Below are 19864 nucleotides of genomic sequence, written 5' to 3' on the forward strand. Positions count from 1 at the left end.
TTTAATGGCATTTTTTTTAATCATATATATTTATTCTTATATCCTTTCTTAAATAATTACTTTACGCCAGTTGATAGGCATAATATGTTTTATAAAAAAATAACAATTAAAAAAAACATTCGGAAATGTTCGGTCTTTTTTCAAATTGAAAGTAGGATTTACAAATTACAATATCAACATGGATGTGTTGTTAGCTATTCAGACATGTATCGAACGTTTTGAACCAGGATTGCAAGCAAAACCAAAACAAATCGAATGTTGGCGGCATGTTCTTGCAGAGGAAGACACAATCGTGAGTTTGCCAGTCGGATATGGCAAAAGTCTTTTGCAATCACGTGCCGTTTTATCTATCATCACGTGATATTTGTGAAGGCAGTGATTACTGTACTGCAAGGGAAGTAACACTGCGCGGAGTTTGACGACTATTTTATACAAAATCGATGTGGTCAGTGCACGGTAGTATTATAATCAGCTTGAACCCAAAGCGTGTTTTAATTTGTTCTATAAAATAACTTGATGCCATATATCATTTTAAAACAAAACTGCAGTGAATAATTATAAGTTATTGTCCATTTCCGTTTAGTTAAAATCATTAATGTACGATCATGTACCTAGTTACGCATTTTTGGAGAGAGTGAAACCCCGGTGCGCGGTATTTAGGGCTTTTCATTTACAGGGGGCTACACGTATTCCGAATCTGCAACGGTTTAAGGTTTTGGAGTCTTATATGCAAGATGGTGGGGAAACAATGACAAAATAGTATTTTCGGAACCTGTTTTCGCCTGGTTTAAGTAGCATAAAGTATATGTTTCCAAAATATCATGACGCGCATTCGGCTCTACAATTACCATGCCTCCCTCGGCTTTTTATTTTATTGTTCTAGGTTACGGAATAAAAAAGTTATTGAAGGAAAACCTTCGGCCAGTCTGTTTTTTACAAATGTGGGAAGCGAGAATTTGATACTTTTAAGGTGGAACGCGACTAGGATTTTTTTTTCGAGTTACTGTCTGAAAATTGGTATACGAATAGAAGAGCATATGCCCAATTAGGAACTGTTTTTACATTTTCAATATTCGGAACAGTTTTGAAACTATGACTCCTCAAAATATACCACTGACGTCAATTTTGAGATGTCTCTCATATATTTGCGTACCAGCTACTATAACCGATAGTTTCACCAATTCTTCGTTTACTGCTAAGAAATTTAAACCTCAAGTGCGTCTTGTGAAAACGTTCACGCACATATATTTTTCGTTCTCTTGTTTTACGTTATTTATTTAAAATTCGTCTTTAACGTCATTTTTCGCAGGAAAAACGGCGTCGTGTTTTGCTGAAAAAAGTGCGCCTTTCTTAAATTCTTGAAAAAACTGCTCGTTTAATTTTTGATTTTTTTGAATACATGTATTCAATGTTTTATTACAAATCGCCTGACATCAAGAAAAGGGTACCTCACCGACTTCGTTTTTGCGCAATATCAAATAATCTAACCCCTATACCTGTTCTTTTTCATTACGTATTGTTATAAAACGTTTAGCATGACGTTAATCGAACTATTATTTACGCTAATAAGAGCTTAGTTTAGAATAAACCACTGATCAATAACATATAACAGTTGTTGTTAATTTTAGTTAAATTAATAATTCAACATTGATTTCTTCTGTTGAATTCCGACTAGTTAACATTATTAAATCATTAAAGCACTGATTATAAATTAACTATAGTTAAAGTGACATGCTTATCCAAAATCCATGCATAACCATGTATAACAAGATCAATTTTGTCTAATAAAAAAGCGTCAGATCACATACGACCTTACTATCATGGAAGTCAAACAGACTTATTTCATTTGCATGTAGAATATAAGCTTTTTATTTATACTTATACATGTATACAGCTATATCCTACCTATATAAATATTTTGACACCAATATGCTATAATTTTAAACTGTACTATTATTGTATATAATATTATTTATGTACTATGTCTATCAATATTTGGATATATTATGAATATGTCCAGCCATGGGGAAAATTAAGATATTGAGGTGAGTTGAGATGGGAGAGTATGTGTGCATCTTTAAATAATTACTATAAGCTCATTTTGTTAAGGGTTGTTATAGCTTACATACAAACACACGCACAAAACGTACAATAAAGTCACGTACGCAAACACACGTAAAAACGCACCCCTCACACCATCTCACACTCAAGCACGCGTACGTATGCATATATGCGCACGCGCTCGCGCTCTTGCACACACACGCACTCACACACACGCACACACACGCACACGCAAACAAACACACACGGACGAACACACACACACACGCGCGCGCGCGCGCGCGCTGCGTGCACATACATACACACACACATACACAAACGATCATACGCACGCCCATACACATGCACTCGCACACGCACACACACGCACTCACACACATGTACGCTCTCACACGCAGGCATGTATGCACACACGCTCGCGCGCGCGCGCACACACACACACACACACACGCGCGCACGCACGCGTGCACAGCCATTGTACGCACGGCAGGGACATTGAGTGCGGGATAAGGTAGCTATGTTGGCTTCTGTATTATGGGCATTGAATGCATCGCCGAAAGTTGTCTCATGAAGTTGCTTGTACGCACGAGAAGCTTTGATTGCGTGGTAAAGTCAGGAAAACAAAATAACTCGTTATGGATTAAAACAAACAATGCATTTATTAACAAAATTAAACATTTTACTGCACTAGAAACATTAACTTTAAGATCATCATTTGAGCCATTTGAAACATATATTTTATCATAGTGTGTGTGGGTGTGCGTGTGTGTGCGTGTTTGTGTGTATGGGCGCGCGTGCATGTACGAGTATGTGGGCGTATACTTGCGTTCATGTGAGTGCATTTGTGTGAACTATAATAACCCTTAATAAGATGAGATAATAGAAACAATTCAATGTGATCATTTACAATCAGTGCAAACACAAGTATTAAACACAAATACGATTTACCACAACTAATACTATTGTTCTAATATGCCTTTAAGAATAAATACATATCAAAAACAATGGTTCTTATGACGAATACCGATTTTAATTTGAAAGAAATATGAGACTATAGTAAATCCTTTAGCATTCACCAAAATGGCGCTTTCTACTATTAAATAAACAGTTACAATCTTGTAATCAGTGAATAATATTTTGTACGAGTTTATTATTTAGCAAGAAGTAAGGGTTTATCAGTCAAAATAAATGTTTGTTATGCATGTGGAATATTGATTTTGAATAAGAGTTTCACTTTAAAATTTTAGTGTGTTTTAATCTAACGCCGATGTAACATTCAATTTTGACCCCGTTATATATTGACCACATCAGTCATTTTCTTTTTGTTCAATGAATGACCGATCACTTTTTAAACTTCAAGAACTGACCATCCCCCACCCCTCCCCAAACGGTTGCGTAACAAATGACCCTCGTTGAAAATGTTCCAGAGTTATATCCACTACCAAACTTAGTCAATAATATGGTTACCCCTATTAGTGGAATTTATTAATTGTATATGTTTTTATTCAACGATAACTGATTGACTACATCAAACTTAGATTCAAAACACTGAGCTCTATAGTCGCGTATTTTATAGATCTGTATACTATAACATTTTTCTCCGATAGTGACATACAGAAGAAAAATTGATGATTTTAAGGAGGGTGGGGGTGGGGGCTGCACCCCCTCTACTTCCAGGATCCGTTTGTGCTTATTACAATGCAGATTTCTGTCGATTATCATTTTTTGGTTTGTTAGTCATATTTTGTGTATGAAATGAGTGTCACACACTGGATTTACTATGCTTTTGCTTAGTTTAGAGCCTTATTACTGCAGATCGCTACTGATACTTATCAAAGAAAATGGTAACTAATAAAGTAGTAGAACCGTTTATTGTTGTGTTATAGATGTATATGTATATATTAAAAAACAAAGCATTAATCAGCATAGTCACAGCTCATGGCAAAGTGACTGGAACGAGTATTGATGTGTATTATCATAATATTATAATTCGGCAAATGAGATTGCTTAATAATTAAGAAAGCCTCTCATTAAAATAGCCGCCAGATTAAGTCACTGATTTATAAAGCTGGTTACTCAGCGCCCGTATTGTGTGGAATTAGATATTTTTTACAACAACAATAACAAATATCCCTAACATAAAACTGATCAGACACTCTTAAGATTTCTAATCTTTCCATTTAATAAACAAAAAGAATTCGATTAACGTCATGCTTACGTTTGAATACACTGCGTATTGAAAAGGAAACAGGTATAGGGGTTAGATTATTTGATACTGCGCATAAACGAAGTCGGTGAGGTACCCTTTTCTTGATATCAGGCGATTTGTAATAAAACATTGAATACATGTATTTAAAAAAATCAAAAATTAAACGAGCAGTTTTTTCAAGAATTAAAGAAACGCACACTTTTTTCAGTGAAACACGACGCCGTTTTTCCCGCGAAAAAATGACGTTATAGACGAATTTAGAAACAATAACGTTCAACAAGAGAAAGAAAAATATATGAGCGTGAACGTTTCACAAGACGCACTTGAGGTTGAAATTTCATAGCGGTAAACGAAGAATTGATGAAAATATCGGTGATTGTAGTTGGAACGCAAAAATATGACAGACGTCTCAAAATTGACGTCAGTGGCATATTTTGAAGACTCGTAGATTTAAAACTGTTCCGAATATTGAAAATGTAAAAACAGTCCCTAACTGGGCATATGCTCTTCTATTTGTATACCAATTTTCAGACAGTAACTCGAAAAAAAATTCATAGTCGCGTTCCACCTTAAGGACCTTTAAGCTCCAAAAACACATTTTTGCAATGTTTTATCCTTAAACATTATTTAAACGAGGTATTTTATTTTCCTGACAATTCCTTTGCACATTCTTTTCTCGCACATTTGACAAACCGTCAATGAATTTGTACTGGCCGCTGATACAAAATCAATGAGCTAGTACTGGGCGCTGTAAAAAAACTCACTGAATTAGTACGAGCCCCTCATACAAACTTAATGTATTAATTATACCCCCTCATACATACTCAATGCATATAAGGTAATAGCCCCCCCCCACACACACACACACACGCGCGCGCGCGAGCGCACACACACACACACACACGCACACACACACACACACACACTGTGACACACACAGATGTACAGTAGATTTATCATGATATATTTAAGGTGATGTCGTGATATCGTTTAGCCATAATGATGTCAACCCTCTACCAATCACGGTGGAGAACCCACGTGACTTATTTGGTAATGTGCACGGCGACAAATGTCAACAAGTCTCGATTCAGGTAAGGTTTTTAAAGATAACTTTCTTAATATTTGGAGAATTTTTGTGAAATAAAGACCATAAACCCCGCATTTAAGAGCTCTATCCACGGTAATAAAGAACTTTCTCTAATATCCTAAAGTTTTCCTGAAAATCTTGACCAACTGATTTCTCAGAGTTGAAATCTAAGGCAAAGTACACGGCTTTTGACAAATCTATCGCTTTACTTCATGTTAGCCGTAAATAATTCATTCACAAATCTTATTTTAAGCAAATTTTATGCATTTTATAGTTTTCAGGGTGTATTGTTTAACTTCTAGTTATTTAAAAGGTAAAAATGAACTAAAACCAAATTGATAAAGTACACGGGCATTTTAGGATGATAAAGTACACGGTCATTTTAGTTTATGTTTGAAAGTAGAGTGCGGTTTACAAACTAATAGTTATATAAGCATTTTCTATTCGTGAAGTCAGAATGTATAGTGTTTCGTTTTTATTTAAGTTATATCAATAAATTTTGCATTATATAACGCACACCTAAATAACTAAATATTTAGCAATCATATTTAATTAGGAGTTGAAAGATAGTCTATGGGATAATTTAAGAGAAAGTCTGCCATTATAAGTTCGATTACTTTTAAATATGCAGATCAATACAGAATCATACATACATTTCTTCAAAAATCAGATAGTATTACTTATAAATTATAATCCGGACTGACGGCGAATAAAACATCTCTGTAGTTAGCGGCCCGTTTGTGGTGATTATAAATTTCATGAATGTTCCTATTTTGATGTGATATAAAACAATAAAATAGGCACATCACAATTAGTTTATACATATTTCCACATTTAAAGCATATCGTTCATACCTTTCAGGTAACGCTGAATCTTTTATTTGGTCCAGTCTGAACACATATTATCTGATCTACATCAGTAAAACTGCGGTCGTTCGAACAATACAGACAGGAACTCATTGTAAAGATGGAGTCTCAGAGTTAGATGGGAAACAGCAAGAAGGAATGAGAGCACACTATATTACCAATTTACAGGCTAGGACTAAGACTTGAACATCTAGATAAGAGCTGAGCATGGAACATTAGAATGTTCTAGACTAAAGGCTGAAATGTGATTACAAAATAATTGTGTTTCAAAGCTTGCTGAATTATATAAGATACATGCAGTTAAGAGTTTATAGGACATCAATGGGAAAATGACAACAATGCATCTCTAAACCTTGTGAAAATGTTTTATGCTCAATCCGTTTTCATACTACTTTTACACAGCAATTTTTTTCAGTACTGTAAGACAAACGAACATTTTGAAAGAGCACCATTTGGTAACTGTACGTTTTGCTATTTATCTTAATAAAATGTTAAACTCATCAAAACTTTATTTTAACCCGGCAACATACTGGAATGCACTTCTAACTAGACCATTGTGATCTTTCAATGTGTCCTGATTAGGTGTGTTTCGCCTTAACGTGCCTGCTGAGTCCAGATTTGAACTTGAATGCTGAGCGACACTGTAGACATTTGTGACGTGTCATTCGCCTGTGTCTAGTAGAAATCTGGTCACTGAGATTGGTCGTGTCACCCAATTTGAACCCACACACATCACAGGTTAGCTTCAATTGGCCGCTTTTGCGTCTTTCGTGTATTTTCAAGTCATGCAAGAGCAGTTTTGCCACAATATTTGCAAAAGTGCAACTTTGTCTCGCCGTGATAGCTGCACCTATAAAAAGACATGTACTGTCACAAGTTAGCGAGAAATGCTGGCAATGTCAGTAATTGAATATAATTTATAAAAAACACTATATTACTGCCACGCAATGAGTGTTTGATCGTGTAATCAGCATCATAAAACTAAACGACCCTGTCCACTGAAACACGGACTACATTATTATGTGAATAACGCAACTCCTAAAAAAACGTTGAAAACACAGTCAGACGACGGCAAATCCTAACCTCTACACGAAGGGAGTCATAATAAAAGTGTAACTTTAGTATATTCTTATTTCTCTGCGAAAAAATAATACTAAAAACTAACCTGTGTCTGTGTAAACACTTTCCCACAAAAACGATGGCAATTGACCAGAATGCCTTCTATCGTGGTCTACTAGGTGTTTTTTTGTGTTTTTTGAAATGCCATTCCGCATTCTTTGCATAAAGTCGGAGTCTTCATATTCTGAAATGAAACGAATGTCACAAAATCATAAGTCTATCAAATCAGCTAGCAATCGAAGACATTAAAAGTACAAGAACACTTTTCTTTCTCAAAATTGACAAAATGAAAAGTTATTAAGCACCATTTACAAAAACTTCAAGCTCTTTATATGTCAATTGCGAATATATTGTTAAAATACGGGATTGAATTTTAGTGTGATAACACATGTTTCCATGATTCATGAAAATGAGCCCATCATTTAGGCGACTCCGTCGGTCTAACTGTTAAAACGCGTTCATTCTTCCATTGTCACTCCATTACAATGCGTCTTTTCAAACATGGAGCGATGTTCAATAATGAATTTGAAGAATAGAAATAATAAATAAATCTATAATAACTCGTTTTAGCACCAGTCAGTGAAATAATGAGTATATACACTGAAGGTTGTAAATGACCGTGTACTTTATCAAACCTAAAATGTCCGTGTACTTTATCAATTTGGTTTTAGTTCATTTTTACCTTTGAAATAACTAGAAGTTAAACAATACACCCTGAAAACTATAAAATGCATAAAATTTGCTTAAAATAAGATTTGTGAATGAATTATTTACGGCTAACATGAAGTAAAGCGATAGATTTGTCAAAAGCCGTGTACTTTGCCTTAGATTTCAACTCTGAGAAATCAGTTGGTCAAGATTTTCAGGAAAACTTTAGGATATTAGAGAAAGTTCTTTATTACCGTGGATAGAGCTCTTAAATGCGGGGTTTATGGTCTTTATTTCACAAAAATTCTCCAAATATTAAGAAAGTTATCTTTAAAAACCTTACCTGAATCGAGACTTGTTGACATTTGTCGCCGTGCACTTTACCAAATAAGTCACGTGGGTTCTCCACCGTGCCAATATTGATTTAAAATATACATGTTCAAATTTATATTGATTATTAACAAATATGGTCTAAGTATAAACGTTTGTTAGAATATTACGGCATTCAAAACCGGTCTACTTTCGTTTTCCTATAGAGATACCAATGATCTGATAATCAAGTTTTGAAACATTCCACAGAGATAATGCTTTAATAGAGACCTAGCTGTTTCAGTAGAAAAGTAAGTTTCGTTTCGTGCTGGGTTTTTTATTAGACATGTTTATATGAAGATGTTTTTTCTTCTTTTGCTAGCATTGTTGTTGTTTTCCTTAAAAATAAATCTTCAAATAATCGTTTATAACTTAATTTATAGCCAAAATCAAAATTATTCAAATACATATACATGTATATGTACGCAGTTGCAGTGTGTTGATAACAACTATACGTGTAGTTTTATTTGGATTAGAATGTTACACAAGGCCAATAAAAAGTGGTTTTATTCTTGGGCTTTGTTTAAGGAAATGTGATTATTATTTATATTTCCTTATTTATTAATATTTTTCATAACACGAGCTAGGCAAAGGAGATTTTAATGTTAAAAGGATACGAATCCGGTTTTTTTTATGAATGAGGCGGTAAGTAAAACTTAACATTAATATTTTTTGCCTAACTGATACAGGTGCACGTGAAGGTACCTGTCTAACACAAGCTCTAATCACGAACTTTATTTTTAGGAAAAGTTCAAGGGCTGCATATATCTATTTGAAAGCAAGCATGGGAGAAATTATTGGATCTATATCAGACGTAGTTTACCGTGGAATCCGCGACCTGTGGGAACAAGATGCATGTACGGACTTTGAAATCGAAACCGCTGGAAAGACGTTTCGCTGTCACAAAGTCGTTTTGGCAGCCGTGTCCGACTACTTTAGAGCAATGTTCAATTCTGGAATGAAAGAGACTGAACTGAATAAAGCAAAGTTTGAAGATATAAGTACAGACACTTTTGAAACCCTTTTCTCTTTGATTTACTCACAAAATCACATTGAAGACGACCACTTGAAGCAAAAGTCTGAGGAGGAAATGACCGAACTTCTCAACGTTGCTGGACGTTTGCAGATCAGTTTCCTAAAGGACATTTGCATTAATCATTTTGAGTCGACGATGTCAACAAATAATTGTGTGGAGCGTTGGAAGGCTGGCCAACTATTTCTCTGTGACGATGTGAGAGAATTTGCGTGGGAATACATTTTGGAACATTTCGACGAAATTGCCAACGATGACATTCTCATGACGCTTGAGTTTGAAGATATTCTGAAGATTATCAGTGATGAAAAATTAAAAGTATCGAATGAAGAAACTGTTTGGAGAACAATCAAGAAATGGGTCAACACTGAGTTGGATAAACGGCTGGAACACTTTGTTTCACTTCTGAGGGAATGCCGTCTCGTTGCAATCGATAAAAACTATCTGACGGATAAGATCGTGTTCGACCACTTAGTTCGAAAAAATGACGAGGCGTCAGATATGGTCCGCGACGCCGTGCGGTATAATTGTCATCCCAGTCTTCATGGTAACGTGGAATTGAAGTTTAGGGCATGTCAGAAAAAGAAAATATCCACGGTCGTTTTACAGAAGAATATCGATAACATTAAAGAAACCCCTGAAACGAAATTTATGCCTAGGGTAAAAGATTTACCCAAAATACAAGTGAAGTGTATACAATCAGTGTACTCGCCTTGGTCTACCTGGCCGATACTAACCACAGTGGAGGACAATATTGCATGTTGCACTCACGGGAATTCCGTCTACGTCACCGGAGGGAGAAAGGGATCGTTAAAGGAATTCAAAACTTCTAAAATGAAATGGGTCTCTCGTAGCGACATGGTAGCGCCGCTTACAGGACACACTATGGTTGCCACTGATGGGTATCTGTACGTGATTGGCGGAAGATCGGGGTATGACCCGAACGCGAACGTTTACGTTTGGTCCGTTGAGGATCGCGGAGAATGGAGAATAGACGGGGATATTATGGCCCCTGTCATTGGAGCTTCTTCAGTGGCTCTCGATGATAAGATTTACATCTTTGGAGGTGAACTTGGACGACAGCCAGCGGATTGTGTACAACTGTATGACACGAAGACAAACTCTGGAACTATTTTTTGCAATCTTCCTGCACCTTGTCAGTGGTCGCGGGCATTGTGCAGGGGAACCGATGCCTACATAGTCTCGTCATGTGGAGATGTCGTTACGGTGGATATCGAAGAATGTACGAGCAAACATATTGCATCAATCCCAGATTTTGATCGTAAAAATTTTGGAGTCGTTTTGAAACAAGGGAAAATGCATATTTTTGGCGGGAAAGATCTTAGCGATACAAAGCAACTTTTGGCTACTTCCCTTCCTCTGAAAGAGCCAATGAACTCCGACTCTGAAGATGAAACACCTGTATTTGCCAAAAGTTTGAAGGAGATAAACATGACTGAGAAGACTGCAGTTAGTGACGTTTACATCATCGACGTAAACTCTGGAGAAGTCAAGAATGGCGCCGCTCTTCCAGTACCAGTTGAAGTTCTGGGTTGTGTGAATGTAATCCACAGCGTTGCATTGGACTGAACTAAATTGTTGGTGGGGTCCGCCTAAGGTTCGTACAGGCGTGACACCACTTCATGGTTACTAGTATGACATTAATCTTTGCACGCCAAGTGACGACAACTTATATATTCATGAGTTAAAGGAATAGCCAATGCGTTAAATTTGTTTGGTACAGGGCAATAAAAAAACGCCCCAATACTAAGTTGTATATATTTGCCTATATTTGCAGGATACAGTAATGAATATGTATTCAAAATATCACTGTAATAGACACTTTGTAATATAGGCATCTTTGTGGCATAAATATTATTGTCAGTGTACTGCATCAACTACCCGATTTATCAATAAAATCACCGTTTAAAGTTCTAACATCGTTTTTAGAAGTGTATATCTGAGAAAAGTGTCTTAAAATGTTGCATAATTTTTGTGAATCATTGTCCTTTTCTCTGCATGCATAATATTTTTGCTTCATAAAATATGATTTAATTTAATCAGTCACATATATATTGTGTGTGTTTGCACGAAATCTTACGGATGTGTTATATCATTATTCTTAACAAATTACTATAATATATACTTCTATTTTATAAAATATGGTAGTAGACCCTGCAAAATGCAAAAATATCCTTACATTGTCTCCGTATTGATCAACAAAATTCTGTGTATGTTTTTATCAATGGCGGTCGTTAAAAGCTTGGTGCCACAACGGATAGCTAAATTGAACTCGCTAGCAAATTATATTGATTTAAAATATATTTTCATAATCTAAATAATGAAGTGAATGATAAATATAATAAAAAATACAAGAATTGATCGGCATTCAAGACAGGTCTACTTTCGTTTCCCTATAAATCTATGAGTCAGATTATCAATTGTATGATAACTAAATTTTAAAACATTCCAGAGGTTGTTTTCTTAAAATTGGGAATAAGATACCTGTTGCAATTAAGAAAAGTAAGTTTCATTTCATGTTGTTTTTATTAGTTGGCATGCATTTGTTACGGAATTCATTTTTTCTTAACAAACTGTATAGTCAGCGTTGTTGTGTTTTTTCCTGATTTTTTAATATTATATGATATAGAATTGATTGATTAGTAAATTTCAACTCAAAAGAATAAATATAATATATGTAATATTACTGGCAATGAATTGAAAATAATTAATTATATATGTGTATTCAATGAAATAAACAACTTAGAATGGATTGTATTATATTGGTACTTTAATAACCTGCTGGGTAAACATGATCACCAATGTATTGTTGAAAAAGACTTCACTGAGGCATCTTCCTTTGCCAGCCACTAGAAAAAGAAGGTAAACGTTGAGTATGGTTTATTGTTTAAATTTAGTAGGAAACGTCATCTGGTAAAACTTCAGTAATTAAACGAAACGAAAGATACTTTCTAAATTAAAAAAAAATATGTATTCGATCTTTTTAAAGGTCTTTAAAGACATCCATATGCAAATATATAAACACAAAAGTGACGTTTAAAATTTGATACATGTAATTATGTTACAATGCTTTAAAATATGCGCCATTTCTGCCCTACAGTGTCTTAAAATACATAATAAGAATCAAAGTATTAATTTATCAAGCACCAAGTGACCCTTACATTTCGCTTATGCTGTGTGTTGGTTTGTCGAACTCCTAAAGGTTCAATACTAGTACCACTTGTAACTTTTCCTTTCGTTAAATTTCTTGAGTTGTTACCAAGTTACCATGCTCAAGCACCACCGCGGTGCATTGTCACCAAAAGCTTTTAAATTTATTAAGAGCCAACGAGTTTAGCATATTTCAGGAAAACGCCTAAACCTAAGCACCACAGAACGAAAACACTGCAGATTTATTTTATTTTTCAACATTGAACTCTAGCAAGTTGTGCAAATTGTCAGGGGCAATCAGATTGTGGTCAAATCATAACTTCACCATTTTATTAATACAGCACATAGACATGCATGCGTTAAGCTACGTTTCTCGATGTTTGAATGTCAATCGTATAAATCTCTTAAAGAGGAAAAACAATACCGACCATATTGTCTGTTTGCATCCGTTATGTAGTGCTTGACATCACAATGGAAAAGGCATTGAGACATTTTCAACGCATAGCAAAACGTTGTGGCTCCATTGTTCACCCGATGTAACATAAGGCAAAACAAAATGCTTACTGGTAAATATGTTTCTCCGTAATTAAGGCACTTCTTTTTGAAACCTAAATGAGGTACGGTGTGTTTTTTATTGTAAGTTTAAAAAACCACCTTTGTATTTAATCTATCATTAAGAGACTTAATTTTTCATTATTTAAAGACAATTATAGTTATGAAATCCCAATTTTTTTATTTATTTTTGTAGCATGCGACGCGGTTGTCAATACGCGGCTACACACAACTATATATAATTAAACTTAGCGATTAAATAATAGCACAATTCTACATTTGCAAGAACATTTATTCAAACAGGAATTAGGAAACTAAAAAAGACTGAGGTGTTGCCTGAACAAATATTATGAATACGTGAAATATTTTTTGTTTGGCTTAAATGATAAACGTGCACATGAAGGTACATGTCTAACTTTACAAAATTTATCTTAAAGGGCTGAATATATCTCTGTGAAAGCAAGCATGGGAGAATATATTGGAACTATATCAGACGTAGTTTACCGTGGAATCCGCGATCTGAGGGAACAAGATGCATGTACGGACTTTGAAATCGAAACCGCTGGAAAGACGTTTCGCTGCCACAAAGTCGTTTTGGCAGCCGTGTCCGACTTCTTTAGAGCAATGTTCAATTCTGGAATGAAAGAGACTGAATTGAATAAAGCAAAGTTTGAAGATATAAGTACGGACACTTTTGAAACCCTTTTCTCTTTGCTTTACTCACAAAATCACATTGAAGGCGACCGATTGAAGCAAAAGTCGGAAGAGGAAATGACCGAACTTCTCAACGTAGCTGTACGTTTGCAGATCAATTTCCTAAAGGACATTTGTGTTAATCATTTTGAGTCGACAATGTCAACAAATAATTGTGTGGAGCGTTGGAAGGTTGCCCAGCTTGAACTCTGTGACGAAGTGAGAGAATTGGCATATGACCATATTTTGGAACATGTCGAAGGAATTGCGAACGATGACATTCTCATGACGCTTGATTTTGAAGATTTTCTGAAGATAATCAGTAGCGAAAAATTAAAAGTATCGAATGAAGAAATTGTATGGAAAATGATCAAGAAATGGGTCAACACCGAGTTGAATAAACGGTTGGATCATTTCGTTCCACTTTTGAGACAGTGCTGTCTTTTTGAAATCGACAACACTTTTTTAATTGAAAAGATTGCTTGTTACCAGTTAGTTCGCAAAAACAACGAAGCATCAGATATGGTCCGCGACGCCTTGCGGTATAAGTGTCATCCCAGCATCCATGGCAACCTGGAATTAGAGTTTAGGCTATGTCGTAAAAAGCAAATGTCCACCGTCATTTTTCAAAAGAATATAGAGAGTAAAAAAACAACCAAAGAGAGTAAATTAATGCCAACTGCACTGAGGAAGAAACCGATACCAAAAATTCAAGTGAGGTTTACAAAATCAGTAGACATACCGTGGTTAGAGTGGCCTATACTAGCCGGCATGGAAGACAATATTGCATGTTGCACTCACGGGGATTCCGTCTACGTCACGGGAGGGTCAATGGGTTTGTTAATGGAATTCAAAAGTTCTAAAATGAAGTGGGTCTCCCGTAGCGACATGGTAACGCCGCTTACAGGACACACTATGGTTGCAACTGATGGGTATCTGTACGTGATTGGTGGAAGATCGGGGTATGAGCCGAACGCGAACGTTTATGTTTGGTCCGTTGAGGATCGCGGAGATTGGAGAATAGACGGGGATATAATGGCCCCTGTTATTGGAGCTTCTTCAGTGGCTGTCAATGATAAGATTTACATCTTTGGAGGTGAAATTGGACACGAGCCGGCGGATTGTGTACAACTATACGATACCAAGACAAAGTCCGGAACTATTTTTTGCTCTCTTCCCGCGCCTTGTGAGTGGTCGCGTGCACTATGCAGAGGAATCGATGCCTACATCGTCTCATCGTGTGGAGATGTCGTTACTGTTGATATTGAAAAAGGTACGAGCAAAGTCATCGCATCAATCCCAGATTTTCGTCGTAAATATTTTGGAGTCGATTTGAGACAAGGGAAAGTGAATGTTTTTGGCGGGAAAGACCTAAGCGACACAATGAAACATTTGGCTATATCTCTCCCTGTGAAAAAATCAGAGAAATCTGAAGACGCTGAAGATGAAACACCTGTGTTTACCACTACTTCATTTGACGGCGTTTACGTTATTGACGTAAACTCTGGGGAGGTCAAGACTGGGACCGCTCTTCCAGGACCAGTGGAAGTTCTGGGTTGTGTGAATTTAATCCATAGTTTTGCTTAGAATTAATGTGCGTCGCTTTGTTGGAGTCTAAATGAGGGTCAAACAATGAATACTATTTTATATTGACGGCGCGCAGTGAGCTCGGTCAATCTTTGTATGCAAGTGAATACAACACATACACGTACAGTTCTTGAAAGAAAAAACGATGAAGTTTTTTCTGGTATTACGTCATTCGACTTAAAATTTGATCAGTTTTCTAATTAAATATCAGTTATTTATTTTTCATGAATTATCAGCATAAAATTAAAAAGAACGATTGCATACTATTCACCTCATGAACATGAAATTAAATGTAGCGAAGAACACGATTGTCGATTGGAAACGATGTATGTATGATGAAATGTTCCATATATAATGTTTGTACTGATTAATAATGTGTGTACCAATAGGAAGTACAAGGTAAATATCTTAATGAATAAAAGTTTTTACCAAATGTTTCCGATTTATACAAAATTTCCAAAAAAATCTGTGTACGAAACTTTCATGGAACGAAACATGCATGCGAAAACATTAGATACTTGTAAACGTGCAAATACATTGTACTTGTAAACCTTTTTCAAATGACCATATTTTATAGTGTTCAAGCTATGTGACGATCACCAGTGCACATGTTTTCGGGTTTTACACGAGTTGCCATTTTTATAATAAAAAAAATATGAACGTTAAAAACTTTTTCAAACTCAAAATCAAACTTACAGTATTGTCAGTTTATTATCTTGTCTTACTTTATTGAATTTGTATAAATTTTCACAATGTTTACATAAACCATGTGTATTGTTTTGGACCTGTTGGATTTGGAACTCCTTTACCAGCGACAAAGTCAAGCGGTTGTCAAAAATGTCAACAACCTTTGACCAAATACCGACTGAGGTACGATACAGTAACACACTGAACGGTTGAACTGCCAAATGTACGAGCTAGTACATTAACACCCCGTCCCCCAAAAGTCCTTACTCTTTCGGTGAAAACACTTGGTCGGATATTTATCGTAGTTGTAGTCAAAATCGGGTTGCATTCGACTTTTGATAAAACAGATGGCCATCATATGTATGTTGACTAGTCATTCACACATTCCGATAGAATTAATCGTCGAAAATGATATTAATTCAGTTAATTGTTAATTTTCATGTTATGAAATTGCTACAGTTTTTTCGCAATTCGTTTCCTACTAAATTACTATTCATGAGCACAACAACCTATTCATTGGCACCACAACGTTCAGAAAATCGAGCGTAGTCCAGCAAGTATAACAAATAAAGCTCTTAAATTTGTAACGCGGCAACCCTTTGTCAATAAAAAAGCCACACACATGTCAAGAAAATGCTTAAACCTAAGGTACGAGAACAATTCTCACGAAAATCCAGATGTTTACGTTGTCAACACTAACGTCTAGCAAGTTATGCAAGTTCTAGACGATCAAATATTAAATTTTATTCAGAACTTTTACATTTATAACAACTCATGGCCATTCTTATGTGGAACTACATTCTCCATTATTTTTTTATTTACTCGTATAAACCTCTAAAAAAAGAAAAATAAGAAACCATACTCACTGTTTACATCCACATTCCACTCATTGGCACTATAACGGAAGACGCGTTGGAGCATTTTCAACACATAACAAAATGTTATGGCTCCAATGATTACCCGGCATGAAAATATTCATTTAATTTCGGCCAGTAGTTTGTACAATATTTTCTTAAGAAAAAAACTTTGTGTGCACGCAACAATCTGACCACAAGGAGAGATAACTTTGCAACAATCTGACCACAAGGAGAGATAACTTTGCAACAATCTGACCACAAGGAGAGATAACTTTGCAACAATCTGACCACAAGGAGAGATAACTTTGCAACAATCTGACCACAAGGAGAGATAACTTTGCAACAATCTGACCACAAGGAGAGATAACTTTGCAACAATCTGACCAATAGTTACAGTTATTGGGAACAAATTGACATTGTCATCTGTCAATATTTAAATGACTTCCTTTAAAGTCATACTTATCGAGTGATCGATGGGGTGAAAAATAAAATGTCTTTATCAACAATTAAAGTGACACTCTTATTCAAAATCAATACATACACATGTATAACAAACATAACTTTTGACTGATAAACCTTTAACGACTGACTAAATAATGCATTTGTTGAAAATATTAATCACTGAAAACACGTTTGTAACTGTGTATGTAATACACGGCCTCTAAACGCCAGCTCCACCACTTTACGGTGGTGCAAAGAAAAAGAGCTGTCGACACTTCCGTGGTGGAGCTGTGCCTTATGTTTACATGAACAAACGTGAGTATGATTTAAATTTTATTTGATAATTTCATTTAACGGACATATTTCGAAAATCGGAGAATGTGGTACCGTGAAAGAACATTTCTACTGTAGGCCGGATATTATTTCGTTTCAATATTGTGCAAACTGTGGTGCCAGGAGCTTTTCTCCCGAATCGGACTTGTGCATATTTTGAGATCTGATTGCATAGCAAGTACATTTCGGTGCTTACACACCCCGTAAGAACATTCTCACGCATGCAAACATAACTGTTATGTATAGTACCTATGCCGGAACACAACAAAACTGATAAGCACTTCTTAAAAAGGAAAAATGCACATATTGATAAAAGTGGTGGCGCTGTTGCCCTAGTGGTGGCGCTATCGAGTACGTTTTGCGCTTGAAGTAATATAAAAAGTTAACGCTTTTGGAATGAATACAACAGTTGCTATGTTTATCATTCATTGAACAATATGCTGGTTATGCATACTAGTTGCGGAAACAAAACTCTACGCGAACTACCTTATCCTTACTGAAAACTATTTCGAAAACAAACGGCTAGGTGCTGTTATTTTTACCATATTACTATAAGTATCTATCATGTGTGTCCGATACGGATAGAAAAATCCGACCCGAGTGCACGCGCGTAAGCCGGTAACGAGGTTTGCCGAGTTTCCGGCCACGCAGCGTGACCGATGGACGGATTTTTCGATCCGGACCGGAAAAACATGATTGAAATGTTTTCTTGGATATCTAAAATTATCAATTTGTGGGAGAATTGTGGTAGAAAACGCACTTTTGTACATTTTACCAAAAAGCGCATGCGACGTTGTTTACTGACGTCATAAAGCGCAGTAATTTTAATTCACTATTGATGTCAAATACATGTAGTAACTATTTAAATCGCGTTTTTACGATTATTCATTATCTATTTTAATTAATTGCATACTTATATAATTGATTGCGCTTTATTGAAATGAAATAATGTACTTTTCATAAACCATACAATAAAAGAAATAAGAAGTAGCGCGTTGTTGCGCATAACTCATCTTACATGGTGGTGTAAGATGCGTTTTTCCAGCACTGGTCAAATGACCGGAAACACACGTCCGGTATGCAAGAATACCTCTCTCATAACCGGACCCACATGATAGAGACTTATAGTTATATGGTAAAATTAACAGCACCTAGCCATTTGTTTTCGAAATAGAGTTTTGTTTCCACAAGTAGTATGCATAACCAGCATATTGTTCAATGAATGATAAACATAGCATCTTTTGTATTCTTTCCAAAAGCGTTTACTTTTTATATTACTTCAAGCGCAAAACATACTCGATAGCGCCACCACTAGGGCAACAGCGCCACCACTTTTATAAATAATTGCATTTTTCCTTTTTAAGAAGTGCTTATCAGTTTTTTTGTGTTCCGGCATAGGTACTATACATAACAGTTATGTTTGCATGCGTGAGAATGTTCTTACGGGGTGTGTAAGCACCGAAATGTACTTGCTATGCAATCAGATCTCAAAATATGCACAAGTCCGATTCGGGAGAAAAGCTCCTGACACCACAGTTTGCACAATATTGAAACGCAATAGTAACCAGCCTACAGTAGAAGTGTTCTTACACGGTACCACATTCTCCGATTTTCGAAATATGTCCGTTAAATGAAATTATCAAATAAAATATAAATCATACTCACGTTTGTTCATGTAAACATAAGGCACAGCTCCACCACGGAAGTGTCGACAGCTCTTTTTCTTTGCACCACCGTAAAGTGGTGGAGCTGGCGATTAGAGGCCGGGTAATAGCACAAAGCGCAAAAATATTAAATGATTGGTGAATGCTAAAAGATTTACTGTGGTCTACTATAGTCTCACAGGGTAGAAATACCGTGTTTTATGCTCATTTCTTTCAAATTAAACTTGGCATCCTTCGTAAGAACCATTTTTTTTCGACATTTATTCATCCTTTTTGGATTATTAAAACAATATATTATTAATTTTTGGCAAATCTTATTTGGGAGTAAGAGTGCATCTTTAAATGTTTTATCCGTGTGAATCAGTCATCAGCGCATTGTCGATCAAATAACATGCATATTAGTCATCTTATCCTTGTTTTGATTTCGTTTATTGGGTCACTTATTTATTCTTTTCATCTGCACTGGGGAAAAATTGATCCATTTATA

The 19864-nt window shown here is 35.7% G+C and overlaps 3 protein-coding genes and 1 long non-coding RNA gene across 5 annotated transcripts; 3 read left to right on the plus strand and 1 right to left on the minus strand.

Moving 5' to 3' along the window:
- The first annotated feature begins 445 nt into the window (after positions 1-445).
- LOC128214932 (uncharacterized) lies at positions 446-6637 on the plus strand. The gene is made up of 3 exons (XR_008257997.1): positions 446-456; positions 5243-5361; positions 6219-6637. It is a non-coding gene; the product is annotated as an uncharacterized LOC128214932 (long non-coding RNA).
- Positions 6638-6674: 37 nt separating this feature from the next.
- On the minus strand, positions 6675-8419 carry LOC128214930 (zinc finger protein 567-like). The gene is made up of 3 exons (XM_052921648.1): positions 8334-8419; positions 7389-7526; positions 6675-7073 (listed from the first exon to the last, which is right to left on the minus strand). The coding sequence occupies exons 1-3, from the start codon at positions 8353-8355 to the stop codon at positions 6802-6804; spliced, it is 432 nt and encodes a 143-aa protein (XP_052777608.1). The 5' UTR covers positions 8356-8419; the 3' UTR covers positions 6675-6801.
- Positions 8420-8473: 54 nt separating this feature from the next.
- On the plus strand, positions 8474-12166 carry LOC128212802 (kelch-like protein 25). Of its 2 annotated transcripts, none has more exons than XM_052918123.1 (2): positions 8474-8610; positions 9104-12166. In XM_052918123.1, the coding sequence occupies exon 2, from the start codon at positions 9144-9146 to the stop codon at positions 10980-10982; it is 1839 nt and encodes a 612-aa protein (XP_052774083.1). In that variant the 5' UTR covers positions 8474-8610; positions 9104-9143; the 3' UTR covers positions 10983-12166. The 2 variants fall into 2 exon arrangements, with proteins under 2 accessions (XP_052774083.1, XP_052774082.1); XM_052918122.1 differs by lacking the exon at positions 8474-8610 and adding an exon at positions 8707-9004.
- Positions 12167-13565: 1399 nt separating this feature from the next.
- LOC128215148 (ectoderm-neural cortex protein 1-like) lies at positions 13566-15395 on the plus strand. The gene has a single exon (XM_052921867.1). The coding sequence runs from the start codon at positions 13581-13583 to the stop codon at positions 15393-15395; it is 1815 nt and encodes a 604-aa protein (XP_052777827.1). The 5' UTR covers positions 13566-13580.
- The last annotated feature ends 4469 nt before the right edge of the window (positions 15396-19864 follow it).

This window comes from Mya arenaria, chromosome 13 (assembly GCF_026914265.1).
Source record: "Mya arenaria isolate MELC-2E11 chromosome 13, ASM2691426v1".
NCBI lineage: Eukaryota > Metazoa > Mollusca > Bivalvia > Myida > Myidae > Mya > Mya arenaria.